This window comes from Xenopus laevis, chromosome 9_10S (genome assembly GCF_017654675.1).
Source record: "Xenopus laevis strain J_2021 chromosome 9_10S, Xenopus_laevis_v10.1, whole genome shotgun sequence".
NCBI classification, from domain to species: Eukaryota; Metazoa; Chordata; class Amphibia; order Anura; family Pipidae; genus Xenopus; species Xenopus laevis.
Genome location: NC_054388.1, coordinates 102,950,275 through 102,968,920, shown reverse-complemented (window position 1 = coordinate 102,968,920; position 18,646 = coordinate 102,950,275). Strand labels below are relative to the sequence as shown.

At 39.8% G+C, this 18,646-nt stretch overlaps 1 protein-coding gene across 3 annotated transcripts in view; it reads left to right on the top strand.

The window, feature by feature from the left end:
• tsc2.S (TSC complex subunit 2 S homeolog) overlaps positions 1–18,646 on the top strand; it is a 66,974-nt gene that overhangs the window by 20,601 nt on the left and 27,727 nt on the right. For 2 of the 3 annotated variants that reach the window (XM_041578004.1, XM_041578003.1), the window contains exons 13-27: positions 497–600; positions 1,962–2,043; positions 2,573–2,728; positions 2,839–2,937; positions 3,822–3,944; positions 4,528–4,634; positions 5,474–5,630; positions 5,715–5,837; positions 7,016–7,150; positions 9,492–9,681; positions 9,805–9,898; positions 11,239–11,341; positions 11,607–11,701; positions 16,442–16,606; positions 18,172–18,324. In XM_041578004.1, coding sequence (XP_041433938.1) covers positions 497–600; positions 1,962–2,043; positions 2,573–2,728; positions 2,839–2,937; positions 3,822–3,944; positions 4,528–4,634; positions 5,474–5,630; positions 5,715–5,837; positions 7,016–7,150; positions 9,492–9,681; positions 9,805–9,898; positions 11,239–11,341; positions 11,607–11,701; positions 16,442–16,606; positions 18,172–18,324 — 1,886 coding nt within the window. Of the gene's footprint in view, positions 1–496; positions 601–1,961; positions 2,044–2,572; positions 2,729–2,838; positions 2,938–3,821; positions 3,945–4,527; positions 4,635–5,473; positions 5,631–5,714; positions 5,838–7,015; positions 7,151–9,491; positions 9,682–9,804; positions 9,899–11,238; positions 11,342–11,606; positions 11,702–13,478; positions 13,602–16,441; positions 16,607–18,171; positions 18,325–18,646 lie in introns of all 3 variants that reach the window. The other variant, XM_041578005.1, reaches the window with a different exon arrangement.

Below are 18,646 nucleotides of genomic sequence, written 5' to 3'. Positions count from 1 at the left end.
TAAACTATTCAACCATTCGATAATCGAAGTACTCTCTCTTTAAAAACCTTCGACTTCGACACTTCGCCACCTTAAACCTGCCGAATTGCTATGTTGGCCTATGGGGACCTCCTAGAACATATAGCCAACATTTGGCTAAGTTTTTAGAAGTCGAAGTATCATCGTTCGATCGTACGATTAAATCATTCGAATCGTTCGTTTCAGAGTACGATCGTAGGATGTTAAAAATCCTTCGAATTCTACTTCGAATATCGAAGTATTCAATTCAATGGTCGAATTTCGACTTTTTTTCCACTTCGAAATTGGACCCTTGATAAATATGCCCCTAGTAGTCATTTTTATAATAGCGTAAGGCAGTTCTCGATTTCCTGTTTCCCCACAACTTTTACCAAAATGTTTGTTCCACAGTTATTTGCCTCTGCTTCTTAACCCTAGTTTCAACCTGTAAAACATCTCCTGGAATATTCATCTGTCTTCATTTTGTCTTTCCTTGTAGACGGCATCAGTTGTGAACCTTATCACCTACAGAGCTCAGTCCATTCACCCTGGTAAAGAAGGGTGGGTTATGAACCTACAGAAGCTAATGGACAGATATTTCAGGTGAAAACCGTTTCTTATTTCATTAGCTTCTTTAGATGTTAATACAATTGGGGGGACAGTGATTTGACTATAAACTTGACCTGATGCAAAATTATTTATCTAGTCAAAATCAACCCTCAAATGTAATAGGTCAACATTGTAATAAATCCTTTTAGCCGGAAAGTCAGGTTTGTCAAGTGATATTATCGATAGTCTTGGCCACTTTAATGATGCTTTTTGGGCTACCTAAAAATGCAACATTCAAGCACCAAAAATAGCCCCATGTACCATTACCCCATTAGTAACATAGTGGGGCTCATTTAAAAAAAGGCACAAATTTTCACCTGGGCAGTAACCCATGGCAACCAATCAGATGATTGCTTTCAGTGCTCAACCTGCAGCTGGCTGAAAAAAAGCTAATCACTGATTGGTTGCTATGGGTTACTGCTCAGGTGCAAATTTGCCCACTGCCTATAAATGAGCCCCAGTAAGTTTGGTTGAAAAAAAGACACACATCCATCAAGTTCAACCTTTTAACTCTATTTTAACCTGCCTAACTGCGGTGGGGGCTACAGTATTAGCTGTGGCGCACACTCAGACTAGGGCTGTCCTACTGAAGGTCCATGGGCTGGATGTGCTCCTGAGTTCCACTGGCCTTATTGTATCACTTTATTTTAATCCGGCCAAAAACATGTATAGTGAATAACTGCCCTACTGAATGGAAACTAGACAGCCCTCATCCAAACAGAATTGGCCAAACATAGCTCTCTGTTAATGACCTGTTAGATTTTGATCTGTTCAACTTCTGACCATATTTCCTTACCAAATCAACCATGCGAAACCAGCAAATCAGTGATCAGGTTAAAGGAGAAGGAAAGCTACCAAAGCAGTTTATTGCCAATAGATTAGCCACAATAATAAAATCTTTAACACTATATTTATTCTGCAGAATGATTTACCATACCTGAGTAACAACTCTAGAAGCTCTCTGTTTTTTTAAGATAGCAGCTACCATATTAGCTTGGCACTTCCTGCCCGAGTCTCTCCCTGCTCACTCATAATTCTGGGCTCAGATTACAGCAGGGGCGGGAGGAGGGAGAAGCAAACTGAGCATGCTCAAGCCCTAGCCCTGGAGGTTTAAGCTGAAAACAGGAAGTCTGATACAGAAGCCCATGAGTACACAAGAGAAGGAAAGAAATGCTGTGTTTCTTTTGACAGAGGACTCAGAGCAGCATTACTTTGAGAGTTTACTGGTGTATTTATATAGACCTTACTTAATTTTAGCCTTTCCTTCTCCTTTAAGCAGCCATTTAATGATCAACCATTAACATGAAGTCGCTAATGATGTATGATGGCTTAATAGAATTTTAAATGTCTTTCAGGAATGAATCTCGCAGTGTTGTACGCATGAAGGTCTTAGATGTTCTGTCTGTTGCACTGAGCATCAATCGACAGTTTTACGAGGTTTGGTTTCATCCCATATTTCTATGAGTTACTTTAGAAAGAGTTAGAGGCACATTTATCAGAGGTCAAATTTTGAATTCATGTGAGTTTTTAAAAACTCCCATAAATTCGAAATTCGACCAATCAAATTTTATTTATAAAATCAAATTTGTACAACTCGGGTGAATTAGATCAACCCTAAAAATCGAATTGAATTCGATTCAAATTTAAAAAAACAGATTTTGGGGGGTTTTTTTAACCAGAAAAAAAGCTGCAAACAACTCCAAATTGATCACTGGACCTCTCCCATTGACTTAAACAGCAATTCGGCAGGTTTTAGGTGGTGAATAGTCTAAATCGAGTTCTTAAAGGGCCAGAGCATGATGAATCTCAAAAATCAAACGTCTTCATGTTTCCAAATGATATATCTTTATGGCTTAAATAGATATATTATAGATCTGGCACATTCCAATTAAATTTTAACAAAAATCTGTACAGTGCAGCACTAGTAAATCGGATGTCTGACTTTACAAGACCTACTTGCTTTCAGGACGAGTTGATCGAGAAGGTAGTAACGTGCCAGTTAGCCCATATACCTGAGGATAAGGACCATCAGGTGCGAAAACTCGCAACACAGCTACTTGTGGACTTGGCTGAATGCTGTCACTCCTGCCAATTCAGCAGTCTGATGGATATCATTGAGAAGGTAATTGATATATGCACTGTGCAAGAAATGTCAGACTTTCATTATTTTGTGTGTAATCTGATTTCTTCAATGTGTGTTCCCTGAAAGCCACTTATTGTTTCTGAATTCAGGTGGTTAACCGTTCTTTGTCTACACCAGAATCAGGTCATGATTCTTCTTCTTTAGAAGATGTGAAAACATCTGTTCTGGGGCTGATGGTTATTCTACAGGTAGGTCCCAAGCACACCTTTTGTTGCTGGCTGAGAAGCACTTCATGCATTTCCTCCCTAACTCCAAAAACATGCAGGCAGGTTAATTGGCTCCTGATGAAACTGAATATTGTGTGAATGTGATAGGAAATAGGGATGCACCGAATCCAGGATTCTGCCTTTTTCAGCAGGATTTGGATTCGCCCTAAACCTTGTGCCTGGCTGAACTGAATCTGAATCCTAATTTGCATAAGTAAATTAGGAGCAGGTAGGGAAATCACATGACTTTTCGTCACAAAAGAAGAATTTTTTCCACTTTTTCCTTTCCTGCCCCTAATTTGCATATGCCGAATCCCAAATAGTGGATTCGGTGCATCCCAAATAGGAAATAAGGAAATTTATGGTGTGTAGCTATTCCTAAAGTAAAATGAAAACGCATAATCTTAAGGAATGATAATTGTAATAAAACTGTGGTCTCCTCAGTGGGCAGGCAAGCTCAAAAATTACAATATAGATGATAGGAGACCCAATAATAGCAATGCAGTAGCAAAAATAGTTTTTTTATTAGGACATGTACCCATTTGGCACGAAACGCGTTAGTTACAAAAGTAAAAAAATCTTTATTAGGACATGTACAGCCTAACGTTTCGTTTCGTGCCAAATGGGTACATGTCCTAATAAAAAAAACTATTTTTGCTACCGCATAACTATTATTGGGTCTCCTCATCTGTAGTGTAATGTGTGACTGTGATAGGAACCTTATATTGTAAACTTCACTGCGGCAGGAACTGATGTGAATGAGAATATAATCTCTGTAAATTTCAGCAGAATATGCAAGCCCTGTATATCAATATTGTCTAATATTACATTTAACTCTTCTGATATTAATATTCTCTCTTCCACAGACCAAGCTATACATTCTGCCAGCTAGTCATGCCATGCGTGTGTATGAGATGCTGATCAATCATATCCAGCTTCACTACAAATACAAGTACAACTCGCCCATTGCTACCAGTATACGCCTCCAGGTGAGGAGGAATATTAAAGGAGAAGGAAAGCTACCAAGCAGTTTATTGCCAATAGATTAGCCACAATAGTGCAACACTGTATTTATTCTGCAGAATGCTTTACCATACCTGAGTAAACAGCTCTAGAAGCTCTCTGTTTGTTTAGGATAGCAGCTGCCATATTAACTTGCTGTGACATCACTTCCTGCCTGAGTCTCTACCCGCTCACTCATAGCTCTGGGCTCAGATTACAGCAGGGAGAGGAGGAGTGAGAGGAACAAACTGAGCATGCTCAAGCCCTAGCCCTGGAGGTTTATGCTGAAAACAGGAAGTCTGACACAGAAGCCCATGAGTACACAATAGAAGTAAAGAAGTGCTGTGTTTCTTTTGACAGAGGACTCAGAGCAGCATTACTTTGAGGGTTTACTGGTGTATTTATATAGACCTTTCTGATAAAGGTTTCTTAATTTTAGCCTTTCCTTCTCCTTTAAGGGGGAAACCCTGTTGTTCCGTATGTATGCCAATATAGTGATTCTTTGATGCAAGGTGAGATTTGATTGGTGTAATACAAAGTGTACATGCTGTATTCTTTTTACTGTAAAAGGTTTTTGACTTCCTCCTCCACCTCCGAGCTGATTCCTTGTGGCGTGTTGGGCTACCTAACAAAGATGGTGCCTTCAGATTCAGCCCCTATTGTCTCTGTGAATCCATGTAAGTTTTCTTTGGTCTTGTCTTGCTTGGTTCTCTGCAGAGTTCTGACTACTTTTTGTACTTTCACATGTCTTTTATCGGTCACTGTCCTTTCCTGGTTTGAAGCCAGTTCTCTTCAATGCCCCCCCACACGGTGTTAATAAAGCACTATTGTATGCCTTAGTTAGGATACTGGAAATTAACGGAACAGTACTGTGTAAAAATAAAAACTAGGTAAATAGATAGGCTGTGCAAAATAAAAAATGTTTCTAATATGGTTAGTTAGCCAAAAATGTAATGTATAAAGGCTGGAGTGACTGGATGTGTAACATAATAGCTAGAACACTACTTCCTGCTTTTCAGATCTCTAACTCTGAGTTAGTCAGTGACTATAAGGGGGGCCACATGGGACATAACTGTTCAGTGAGTTTGCAATTGATTCTCAGCATTCAGCTCAGATTCAGCTCAATTATGACCCATGTGGCTCCCCGTCAAGTGGGAACCAAGAGAGCTGTTTAGCAGGACGTAGTGTTCTGTTATGTTTAGGGATGCACCAAATCCAGGATTCGGTTCGGATTCGGCCAGGATTCAGCCTTACTCCGCAGGATTCGGCTGAATTCTTCTGCCCTGCTGAACTAAATCCTAATTTGCCTATGCAAATTAGGGCTGAAGAGGAAAATCGTGTGACTTTTTGTTAGAAAACAAGGAAGTAAAAAAAATGTTTTCCCCTGCCCACCCCTAATTTTCATAATTTGCATATGCAAATTAGGATTTGGTTAGGTATTCGGCCGAATCTTTCGTGAAGGATTCTGGGGTTCGGCCATTACATTTAACTATATTAGAAACATTTCTCATTACAGAAATGAACAAGAGAAGAGAACAGCTGAACGTAAGCCAGCAGGCACCTTATCACCACCCTCTGGCAGTCCAAGTCTCCCATCACAAACTGTTGCTCTGCGCATGGGATTTCTGCCATTCTCTCTAGCATTTGGGGTTATCCTGCAGTGCCTAAAACAGGCAAGTAGAGGCAAGACTTGGATTTGGAGCAGAAATAGCCTTCTTCTAACCCAGTAACCTTTGTTTTTTCCGGTCATTTTGCAGGAAACTGACTGGAAAGTCATGAAACTAGTGCTGAACAAACTGCCACAGTGTCTGCGTTACAAACTCCTCAACCTTTCATCCCCCTGCGATATAGATCAACTTGCTGCCTCACTCTGCGCTATGGTAAGAAAGCATGCTTTCAATTCTCTTTGTCAAGTGGGCAACGCAAAGAGAGAAACGTTTTTGCTTTATTCCAGGCCCTCCAGGTGGAGGCCGACGGGATGAAAAGGCCCCCAGATTTCTTATGAGCTTCACTGAGAATTTGGATGATATATTTTATTATCTGGCTACTGAACATGTAGGGGCAGATTTACTAAGCTCGAGTGAATAGTTCGAATGCAAAAATATTCGCATTTCGAAGTAATTTTTTGAGTACTTCGACCATCGAATTGGTCAAATTTGATCGAATTCAATCGAACGATTCGAAGTAAAAATCGTTCTACTATTCGACCATTTGATAATCGAAGTACTGTCTCTTTAAAAAAACTTCGAATTCATACTTCGCCACTTTAAACCTACCGAAGTGCAATGCTAGGCTATGGGGACCTTCCAGAGCGCTTTTCTACGGTTTTTTTTGATCGCATAAAAATCATTAGATCGATCACTAAAAATCGTTCGATTCAAAAGATTTTATCGTTCGATCGAACGATTTTTATTCGATCAAACTGATATTCGAATTCCGAAGGATTTTACTTCGAGGGTAGTATTCGAGGGTTTTTTAACCCCTTGAAATTTGACCCTTGATAAATCTGCCCCGTAGTATAGTAAATAATTATTCTGCTTGGTCACACTCTGTTAATGCAATAAGAACAACAAGGGGAAGATTTATCAAGGGTCGATTTGAAAATTCTAAATCCGAATTTTCTATTTTTTTTTTTTATGGTCAAAACTGTCAAATTCGACTAGGGAGTTATTCAAATTTGTTTTGAGTTTTTTTTTAAAAATTCAAATTCGATTTTCAAGATTTGGCCCTTTAAGAATTCAAATTCCACTATTCGCCGCCTAAAACCTGCCGAATTGCTGTTTGAGTCGATAGGAGAGGTCCAGGGATCAATTCGGAGTTGTTTGCAGCCTTCCTGACATTCAAGTTTTGTTCGGAGAATTCTACTAGATTTTTCGTAGTCGGTTCAATACATGCGAGTTTAAAAAATGTGATTTTATTAATAAATTTCGATTGGTGGAATTTCAAATTTATGAGAGTTTAGGGGAGTTTTTAAAAACTCGCATGAATTAGAAATTTGATAAATGTGCCTCCGAGTGTTGTAGACATGAAACTGTAATTGTTTGCATTATATTTTTAGCTTACAGATAAGACTGCAAGTGATCGCCTTTACATTACTCCCGATAGCTTCTCTCGTACTGATCTGCAACTGGCAGTGGTTCCTGTGCTGACTGCCTTAACCTCATACCACCAACACCTAGAGCTCTCTAAACAGGTACAAGAAAAGTTATTCCTTGTGTAAATCCATGCAAGAATTCCACTCTTTAACCCCTGGAGGGCACAGTAGTGTATACATGGAATTTCTTTGGTGGAGCAATCATGGCTGCTAACTGAGATAAGAATAAAATACATACGTTCAGCTGTCCAATATGTTTTAATGAACATTTATAGAAAGGTAATGTGAATATAAATACCACTTAGGAAAAAGGCACATATTGTTTTTTATATTGTTCGTTAACTTAGGGGGTTACCAGTAGGGATGCACCGAATCCAGGATTCGGTTCAGGATTCGGCCAGGATTCGGCCTTTTTCAGCAGTATTCAGCCAAATCCTTCTGCCCAGCGGAACCGAATCCGAATCCTAACTTGCATATGCAAATTAGGGGCGGGGCAAGGAAGTAAAAAAATGTTTTCCCCTTCCCACCCATAATTTGCATATGTAACTTAGGATTCAGTTCGGTATTCGGCTAAATCTTTTCCGAAGGATTCGGGGGTTCGGCCAGATCAAAAATAGTGGATTCGGTGCATCCCTAGTTGCCAGCAGTTACTTGCTCTACCCTGCCTCAGGTGCAATATATACTCATTTCAACATGAGACTAAGGGGCCCATTTACTTAGCTCGAGTGAAGGAATAGAATAAAAAAACTTCGAATTTCGATGTTTTTTTGTTGCTACTTCGACCATCGAATTGGCTACTTCGACCTTTCGACTACGACTTCGAATGGAACGATTCGAACTAAAAATCGTTCGATTATTCGGCCATTCGATAGTCGAAGTACTGTCTCTTTAAAAAAAACTTCGACCCCCTACTTCGCCACCTAAAACCTACCGAAGTGCAATGTTAGCCTATGGGGAAGGTCCTCATAGGCTTTCTAATTTTTTTTGGTCGAAGAAAAATCATTCGATCGATGGATTAAAATCCTTCGAATCGAACGATTCTAAGGATTTAATCGTTTCGATCGAACATTCGGCAGTCAAATATCGAGGGTTAATTAACCCTCGATATTCGACCCTATGTAAATGTACCCTTCAGTGTAGAACTCTACAAGAGTTTTTCATCGGCTCGATGCCCGGCAACAAAACGCACGAGACAAGTCGGATGGAGACGGAGGTGACAAGATTCTAATTGGACTGAATAAAAAGTCGCAGGTAAAAACTAGATTACATCTGACGTGACAAAAATACATACATGACACAATTGTCGGATCTCGACTTTTCCACAAGCGTTTTTTGTCAGATTGACGCCCGGCGACAAAACGCACGCAACAAGTCAGATGGAGACGCAGGCATCAAGATTCTAGTTGGACTAAATGAAAAGTAGCAGGTAAAAACTAGATTACATCTGACATGACACAATTGTCGGATCTCGACTTTTCCACAAGCGTTTTTCGTCAGATTGACGCCCGGGCGACAAAACGCACGCAACAAGTCAGATGGAGACGCAGGCGTCAAGATTCTAATTGGACTGAATGAAAAGTAGCAGGTAAAAACTAGATTACATCTGACGCAACACAATTGTCAGATCTCGACTTTTCCGCAAGCGTTTTTCATCGAATTGATGCCCGGCGACAAAACGCACACGACAAGTCAGATGGAGACGCAGGTGTCAAGATTCTATTTGGACTATTAGGGATGCACCAAATCCACTTTTTTGGATTCGGCCGAACCCCCGAATCCTTCGTGAAAGATTCGGCCGAAAACCGAACTGAATCTGAAACCTAATTTGCATATGCAAATTAGGGGTGGGAAGGGGAAAACATTTTTTACTTCCTTGTTTTGTGACAAAAAGTCACGCAATTTCCCTCCCGCCCCTAATTTGCATATGCAAATTCAGATTCGGTTCGGCCAGGCAGAAGGATTCGGCCAAATCCTGGCCGAATCCCAAACCGAATCCTGGATTCGGTGCATCCCTAGACTGAATGAAAAGTTGCAGGTAAAAACTACATTACATCCGGCGTGACTTGACTTTCGGATGTAGACGCAGAAAGCAGCGTTTCTATCCAACAGTGTAGTTGTTACCTCCGACTTTTCATTCTTCCCAATTATATCTTGACGCATGCGACTCCATCCGACTTGTCGCGTACGTTTTGTTGCCGGGTGTCGATCCGACGCAAAAAACGCTTGTGGAATTCTACCCTAATAGGACAGCCTAATAAATGTATGTGAAGGGGATAATCGTTAAGAGTGCATGGACTCAAGCAAACTATACAACAAATATTGTTTCCAGTCTCTTTCATATGACAAGTAAAATTATTGACATTATCTGCCAAGCTATATTCACAGCATTTGATTGGTTTAATTGGATTCTGCTAAACCAATGGAATTTTGTTATTCCTAGAGGGATATGGTGAGGTGTCTAGAAACAGGCTTGATCTTTCGCTGTGCCAAGCAGTGTGTAGTGGCACTTTCCATGTGCATGATCGAGATGCCAAGCATTCTTATAAAATCTCTGCCAGTCCTCATCGTGAGGCTAACCCATATATCCGCCACAGTCACCATGGCCATTCCGATGCTGGAGTTTCTATCAAGTAAGTACTACTTAAGTAGTTATGTAAACCTATTGTGAAGAAAAGTAATTTAATTCACTGAAAGTAGAATAAATTGCAGCCTCTCTCTGTCTGTCGTGAAATTGCTGTCTTGTTTTATTTCAGCCTTGGTCCGCCTGCCCCACTTGTATGCAAACTTTGCTGCAGAGCAGTATGCCAGTGTATTTGCCATCTCCCTTCCATACACCAACCCATCAAAGTAAGTCTTCGTCTTCTATTTTCTCACCGCTATTGATACAGAGAGGTTGGGGTGGGGGAGATATTCTACTTTAAAGGAGTTGATCACCTTTAAATGAACTTTTAGTATGAAGTAGAGAGGGATAATTTGAGACAATTTGCAATTGGTTTTAATTTTTTACTATTTTTAGTTATTTAGCTTTTTATTCAGCAGGTCTCCAGTTTGCAATTTCAGCCATCTGGTTTCTAGGGTCCAAATGCCCCTAGCAACCATGCTCTGATTTGAATAAGAGACCGGAATATGAATAGGAGAGGCCTGAATAGAAAGATGAGTAATAAAAAGTAGCAATAACAATAAATAGCCTTATAGAGCATTTGTTTTTTTAGATGGGGTCAGTGACCTCCATTTGAAAGCTGGAAAGTGTCAGAAAAAAAGGCAAATCACTAAAAAAGGATAAAACATAAATAATGAAGACCAATTGCTAGGAATTAGACATTCTATAACATATTAAAAGTTATCTCAAAGGTGAACCAACCCTTTAAGGGGGTTATTTATCAAAATCCAAATTGATCCCATTATTTTCTGAATAACGCTCCGACCAAATCTGCACAGGTTATTTCCTGTTTTTATCAATACATTTTCCTTGAAAAATTAAAGTATGGGAAAAAAAAGTGAAAATTATCTGAAAATTCAAATTGTAAGAATTTTTTAGTTTTTTCCGCCCGAAAATCACAAAATCTTCAGATTTTTGCACAAAAACCCAGCACAGATCATGATATCTTCCGGACTTTTCCCAGTGCTATTTTAAGCACTTTTGCAATGTACTTTCATTATTTATTTTGTTTTTATTCCAAGATATTAAGGGATACATGTACTGTTAATATGAATGTATTTTGTTACAACAGCGGTAACAACCTGCTGGTATGTTTCAGACCTCTCTGACCACAAAGTAAGTCGAGGAAGTTGTCAGTAGAAAGAAAAAGGCTGCTCTGATGTTCTTCTGCTTAGGAAAACAATTAGAAACCTTTCTCAAATCTTTCCTAAGCAGAAGAACATCAGAGCAGCCTCTTTCTTTCTCCTGACAACTTCCTTGACTACTTGGTGGTCAGACTGGTGGGAAACTGACCAGCAGGTGGCGCTGTTGTAACAAGATTCATTCATATTAACAGTATATGTATCCCTTAATGTCATGGGATTAAAACAAAACAAATAATGAATGTACATTGCAAAATTTCTTGGAATAGCCCCCTCGTCAATTTTACATTCACTTATTTTAAAGGTTTACTTATCCTTTAACTGGCTATGGTTATCACATTGTGGCACAGTGTGCTTAATAACACAGACTGTTTTTGTTTTCTTAGATTTAACCAATACATTGTATTTCTGGCACACCATGTAATTGCTATGTGGTTCATCCGGTGCAGACTATCCCTGCGGAGAGACTTTGTGCCGTATATAACAAAGGTAAGTTCAACTACTCATAAAAATATCTACTGTTGGTAATTCTAGAGCAACCTGACTTGCTGAGTAATCATTGAAGACGTTTCACTTCTCACCCGAGCAGCTTCATCAGTTCAACACATGAAAATGTTGCTTGTGGTAGTTACTGGGCCCCACGAACAGATCTGCAACATGTTCCCCTAGTGTTAATTAGGATATTCTTGAAACCTTTCCGAGGGTCTCTCTGCAGAAAATTGTGACTTAACCTTTACTCTGCTCTGTATTCCAGGGTTTGCGATCCAATGTCCTGCTGAGCTTCGATGACACTCCAGAAAAGGACAGCTTCAGAGCTCGCAGTACCAGCTTAAACGAAAGACCCAAAAGGTATTGTGTTTTTCATGACCCAGTTATCAACATCATCTCTAATAAATAGGAAAATGCTAGTTTCTCAGTCATCAGCTCAGGGAACACAGAAACCTAGTGAGGGAGCCTTAATCAGGAGCCTTAATCAATGATATTATTCAAAGCATTGTCCTTTTTATTAGATATTCTGCATTAATCCTTGGTCCCCTCGGTTAGTGTGCATTTGTATGATTTTTTTAACATTTTTTTTTTCCTCCCAGTCCTCCTCTTTTTTTAAAGGGGAACTATCGTGAAAATGTAATATTAGCTGCAGCATACTGAAATAAGAAACTTTTTACATACAATCCATTAAAAATTCTGTATTCTGAAATAATCAAGTTTATCATCATTATTCCTCTCTCAGCATCTGTTTCTCTTAATTCTCTCTTCATGCAGCAGTTGGGTGTCCGATGAATGATCCAATATATCTTATAGGGGGGCTCCTTTTGCCTAGAAGATGTAATAGAGCTCACTCTATAAAAATCACCAGAAATGCTGTCTCTCTTCATGCAGGATTTGTGCAAAAGGCAGTTATTATGTTAGATTTTGTTTGTACTGGAATCAGTTTTTTGAGGGATCTCTAATACATCTGCTAGGAAAGCAAGCCCCCTATAATATATATTGGATCATTCATCTGACACCCAACTGCTGCATGAAGAGAGAACGAAGAGAAACTGATGCTGAGAGAGGAATAGTGAATATAAACTTGATTATTTCAGAAACAATGCAGAATTTTTAATGGATTGTATTTAGAAAGTTTTACTTCAGTATGAAGAAGCTTATATTACATTTTCATTTTTGCGAAAGTTCCCATTTAATGGAAATTTGGTAAGTGTCATTGAAAGGTCCCTAATTATATCCATTTTCTGTTGGGTAAGTTTTCTTTCAGAACATATCATTTTCCTTCAAGCTCAGGAGTGATAGGATTCCTCTGACAGGACCTCTAACCATTCAGCGTATACTCTCCACTCCGATAGCTGGAATTTATTGTGATAAGCATGTCAATAACAGTTCAGTGGCACATACAGGAAATATAGTAGAGCTCTCTAGCCTTTAGATCCAGGGGTCCCCAACCTTTTTCACCCGTGAGCCAGATTAATTGTAAAAAGAGTAGGGGAGCAACACAAGTATGAAAAAGATCTCTGAGGGTGCCAAATAAGGGCTGGGATTGACTATTGGGAGGCTCTATGTGGACTGGCAGACTACAGGAGACTCTGTTTGGCAGTACACCTGGTTTTTATACAACCAAAACTCGCCTCCAAGCCTGGAATTCAAAAATAAGCTCCTGCTTTGAGGCCACTGGGAGCAACATCCAAGGGGTTGGTGAGTAACATGTTACTCACAAACCACTGGTTGGGGATCACTGCTTTAGATCATGCGCCATGCATTACATAATGGGGAAATCGCCATATCTGGTGAAGTCCTATGAAGCTTTTTTTCCCCCACTCCTTTTGTTGTGCCTAATTTTCTTTATGCTTTCCCCCTTCTCATTTGTGGCATTTATTTTCTGTTCTGTTTGTTTTCTGTTTCTCCTTCTCTGCTATGTACCCCCCAATACTGATTTCCACGGCTGCTGGTGTTCGCCCCCCCTACGTCTTTTCACCTGGTTCCACCTGTATATGTGGGTGGGGTGGATTTTATGATTTTATTCCCCCCCCGCCATTTTATGTAATATGGTGGTTGGGCTGTGGGGGGGAAAACAATCCCATTGCCCTGTGGGTATTATTTTTTTTCCCACCCTTTGGATTTTAACGGGTAGCTTGAAGCTTTCTAAACACGCAAAGCCTGGATTCAGTGAAACGTCCCCAGTTAAGGAGATGAGAGATCTCTCCAATGCCTTCCGTTCTTGCAGCATCAGCATGTTGGAGCATGCTGCCTACAGGTAGTGCCATTGTTGAGATGAGCAATGTCCTCTGCACTGGGATGGGAATGGGATACATGCCAGAGAGAAGTGCATGCACATGGAAACACTAGTACCAATCCCATAACTCCTAGAGATACCTCTCAGCTGTGGTTGCCTTAAAGGGCTTGATCACCTTAAAGTTAACTTTTAGAATGTTACAGGCTAATTCTAAGCAACTTTTCAATCGGCCTTCATTTTATCTTTCTATTATAGTATTTGCCTTCTTCTTCTGACTCTTTCCAGCTTTCAAATGGGGATCACCGACCCCATCTAAAAAACAAATGCTTTGTAAAGCTACAAATGTATTGTTATTGCTACTTTTCATCTTTCTATTCAGGCCTCTCCTATTCATATTCCAGTCTCTTATTCAAAGCAGTGCATGGTTGCTGGGGGAATTTGAACCCTAGCAACCAGACTGCTGAAATTGCAAACTGGAGAGCTGCTGAATAAAAAGCTACATAATTCGAAAACCACAAATTTAAAAAAAAAAAAAAATGAAAACCAATTGGAAATTGTCTCAGAATAACCCTCTCTATATCATACTAAAAGTTAATTTAAGGTGAACAAACCCTTTAACCCACCAAATGCACGCTGTTACTCATCAAATATTTTTATTTTCTGTAGATGGACTGAAACACCTCTAGGCAGAAAAGGTTGCAATCTGGTGGGCTCTTCAAAGTAAGGGGCCAAAATGTATATTCCTTTCTGTCCCTTAGGGTTGACTTGACCATCATTCTCTCTCTTATTGTATTTTTAAATATTTCTCAAACTAATATGTGAAGAAAAGAGTTGGATTCAGAATGTAACCTTTTCTTCCTGGATTTGGTTGTAGACTGCAGTTTATCCCGCATGACTTTTATGATGGTCTTGCTAAGGATCTTACAAGCATGGCCAGTAATCATAACAATGCAGGGGCGTAACTATAGAGGAAGCAGACCCTGCGGCTGCAGGGGGGCCCAGGAGGTATAGGGGCCCCATGAGGCTCTAGTTCATATACAATTTCAATAAATATTGATAAAACAGGAGAACCTCTGGATATGTTGGGGGCCCTAACATTCATTTGCTGAGACACTCACATCTGAGCTGATCTAAAAAGAAGGCTCTACTTATATTACTGAGCAGCTTTTTGTGGCATTACAGTCCCGACATTCCTTTAAAGGATAAGTAAACATTTAAAGTTAGTGAATGTAAAATCAATGAGAGTGCTATTCTTCGTAATTTTGCAATTTGCATTCATTGTTTATTTTGTTTTTATTCCAAGATATTAAGGGATACATGTACTGTTAAAATAAATAAAATTTGTTACAACAGCTCCATCTGCTGGTCAGTTTCCCACCAGTCTGACCACCAAGTAGTCAAGGAAGTTGTCAGGAGAAAGAACAAGGCTGTCTGATTTTCCTTAGCAGAAGAACATCAGAGCAGACTCTTTCTCTCTCCTGACAACTTCCTTGACTACGTGGTGGTCAGACTGTTCAGAAACTAACCAGCAGATGGCGCTATTGTAACAAATTTCATTAATTTTAACAGTACATGTACCCCTTAATATTTTGGAATAAAATCAAAATAAATAATTAATGTACATTACAAAAGTGTTTAGAATAGCACTCTCATCAATTTTACATTCACTTATTTTAAAGGTTTACTTATCCTTTAATGAATTCAGTAGAGTTGTTACGTAGTAGAAGTTTTCCTGTTCATGGGTAATGCCTTCATTTGATTGTACAGCTCCTAATTACAAAGCAAGGTGATGCATTTTCTGGCTCATATGCTCCTCGTGTGCTCTGTTAACCCTCGGTAGCAGTGAGATCTCAACTACTACCATGTCATTAGGGTGACCATAATCCACTCCAGGCATTTTTTGAGACCTTTATTTCATTTTGCCGTTTTAATCCCAATGCTTTTCCAAACTGGCCACCCAGGGACCCTGGAGCGTTAGCAGAGGTAGACCCAATCGGAAAGGTTATTTTTAAAGGAGAAGAAAAGGTTAAAACAAAGTAAACTTTATCAGAAAGGTCTATATAAATACACCAGTAAACCCTCAAAGTAATGCTGCTCAGAGTCCTCTTTCAAAAGAAACACCGCATTTCTTTCCTTCTATTGTGTACACATGAGTTTCTGAATCAGACTTCTTGTTTTCAGCATAAACTGCTAGGGCTTGAGCATGCTCTGTTTGCCCCTCCCTTTCCCCCCCTTCCTCCTCCCCTCCCTGCTGTAATCTGAGCTCAGAGCTATGAGCGAGAGGGGGAGACTCAGGCAGGAAGTGATGTCACAGCAAGCAAATATGGCAGCTGCTATCCTAAACAAACAGAGACTGTCTACAACTGATTACTCCGGTATGGAAAAGCATTCTGAAGAATAAAGATGGTGTTCTAGTTTGCACTGTTGTGGCTAATCTATTGCCAATAAACCGCCTTGGTAGCTTTCTTTCTCCTTTAAGGGTGAGATTTGAGAAGAATGCCTACTTGCCTTTCCTAGATACACCTGAAAGCCCATCTTAAAGATCAATTATTATAGGGAAATCTGGAGGGAAAGAGTATTTGCTGTCCACTATATTCTATGGCTGATTATACAGTTCTCCTATACTATCTATAACCTTGTTATGGGCTGTGGAGGACCTGTCACAGTTTTATAGAAGTGGATGATTTTCTCCCTAATGACACGGGTTTGGTTGACGTCTGCTTGTAGCCACAGGAGCTTTGCCGAGAATGGCTCAATCTGCATGGCTCAGTGATGCCCAAGGGAATAACATGTTGTGCATCGTCAGACCACAAAAGAGATTTTTTGTCCCCAAAACAATACGACCCCTCTGTCTTGCACAGCCGCGTGCAGAACTCTGTCACCAGCTCCAGCTTGAGTTCCGCTGATGAGAGTTCTATGGCCCAGGCTGATGACAGCCTGAAAAACCTTCACCTGGAATTGACGGAAATCTGCCTGGATATGATGGCCCGATACGCCTTTGCCAACTTCACGGCTGTGCCCAAAAGGTAAGAGCTTGAATGTTGCTGAATTACAGATTATGCTGCCCACGAGGCTTCTGCTAAAGTAATATACCTGTACACTCTATTCCACTATTATAAGTGGATTGTACTGCTAGCAGAGCATCTGGTTATGAATTATTATCATGAATATAATCATGAATTATTTGCCATATTCTTCTGACTCTTTCCAGCTTTCAAATGGGGGTCACTGACCCCATCTAAACGCAAGTGCTCTGTAAGGCTACAAATGTATTGTTATTGCTACTTTTTATTAGGGATGAACCGAATCCAGGATTTGGTCGGGATTCTGCCTTTTTCAGCAGGATTCGAATTCGGCCAAATCCTTCTGCCCAGCTGAATCCCAATTTCCATATGCAAATTAGGGGCGGGAATGGAAATCGCATGACTTTTTGTCACAAAACAAGGAAGTAAAAAATGTTCCTCTTCCCACCCCTAATTTGCATATTCAAATTAGGATTCAGTATTCGCTGAATCTTTCGCAAAGGATTCGGGGGTTCGGCCGAATCCAAAATAGTGGATTCGGTGCATTTCTCTCATCTCTCTATTTAGGCTTCTCCTATGTATATTCCAGTTTCTTATTCAAATCAATACATGGTGCTAGGGTAATTTGAACCCCAGCAACCAGATTTCTGAATTTGAAAAATAGAAAGTTGCTGAATAAAAAGCTAAATGACTTAAAAAACAACAAATAAAAAATTAAAAGCAATTGCAGATTGTCTCAGAACATCACCATCTACATCATAATAAAAGTTAACTCAAAGGTGAACAACCCCTTTAAAGGAAAACTATAACCCCCAAACAATATAACAATATTGCATAAAACAGCTCATATGTAAAACTCTGCTTCATGTATGTAAATAAACCATTTTCATAATAATATACATTTTAAGTAGTATGTGCCATTGGGTAATCATAAATAGAAAACTGCCATTTTTAAAAATAAGGGCCGCCCCCTGGGATCGTACGATTCACAGTGCACACAAACATACCACACATGTTAGGTCACATGAGCCAAAATTGTCTTTTGCTTCCACACTTCTTCCTGTTACAGTTAGAGCTGCAGTATTTCTGGTCAGGTGATCTCTGAGGCAGCACACAGACCATCACTAAATGGTGGTTCAAGGCAAGAGATATAAAAGAGCAATATTTACTTATATATATACCAGTTTGGTAAGATTCTATAATATGCCACTTAATTTGATATAAACTATCTGTTGCTCGAGTATTCATTTTGGGGGTATAGTTTTCCTATAAGAAGGGGTTGGATGGTGTTTAGCAAGTGAGGGAATACAGGGTTATGAGAGATAGCTCATAGTACAAGTTGATCCAGGGACTGGTCCCATTGCCATTTTGGAGTCAGGAAGGAATTTTTCCCCCTCTGAGGCTTCAGATGGGATTGTTTTGCCTTCCTCTGGATCAACTGACAGTTGATGAATGTGTGTCTTTTTTCAACCTATGTTGCTATGTATTTGTTTTTCTGCAGTGTTCAGAGGAAATATCCACCTACCCAATACTTTCACCATGGTTTCCTTTTGTATGTTTGCCCATAGGTCGCCTGTTGGTGAGTTCCTGCTGGATGGCGGAAGAACAAAGACCTGGCTGGTTGGGAACAAGCTGATAACAATTACAACAAGCGTGGGCATGAGGACACGTTCTCTTCTTGGCTTGGATACAGGGGAGAACCAGGGTGACCCAGAAAACAGGTACGATCCAATACTTTAGTGGCACAGGTGATATCCAAGGAATGGTGTTCTGTAATACAGGTATGGGACCTGCTATCCAGAATTCTCAGGATGTGGGGCTTTACAGATAATGGATCTTTCCGTAATTTGGATCTTCATACCTTGTCTACTAGAAAATCATGTAAACATTAAATAAACCCTATAGGCTGGTTCTGCTTCCAATAAGGATTAATTGTATCTTAGTTGGGATGAAGTACAATCGACTGTTTTATTATAACAGAGAAAAGTTAAATTATTTTTTAAAATTGTGCATTGCATTATAATGGAGTCTATGGAAGACAAC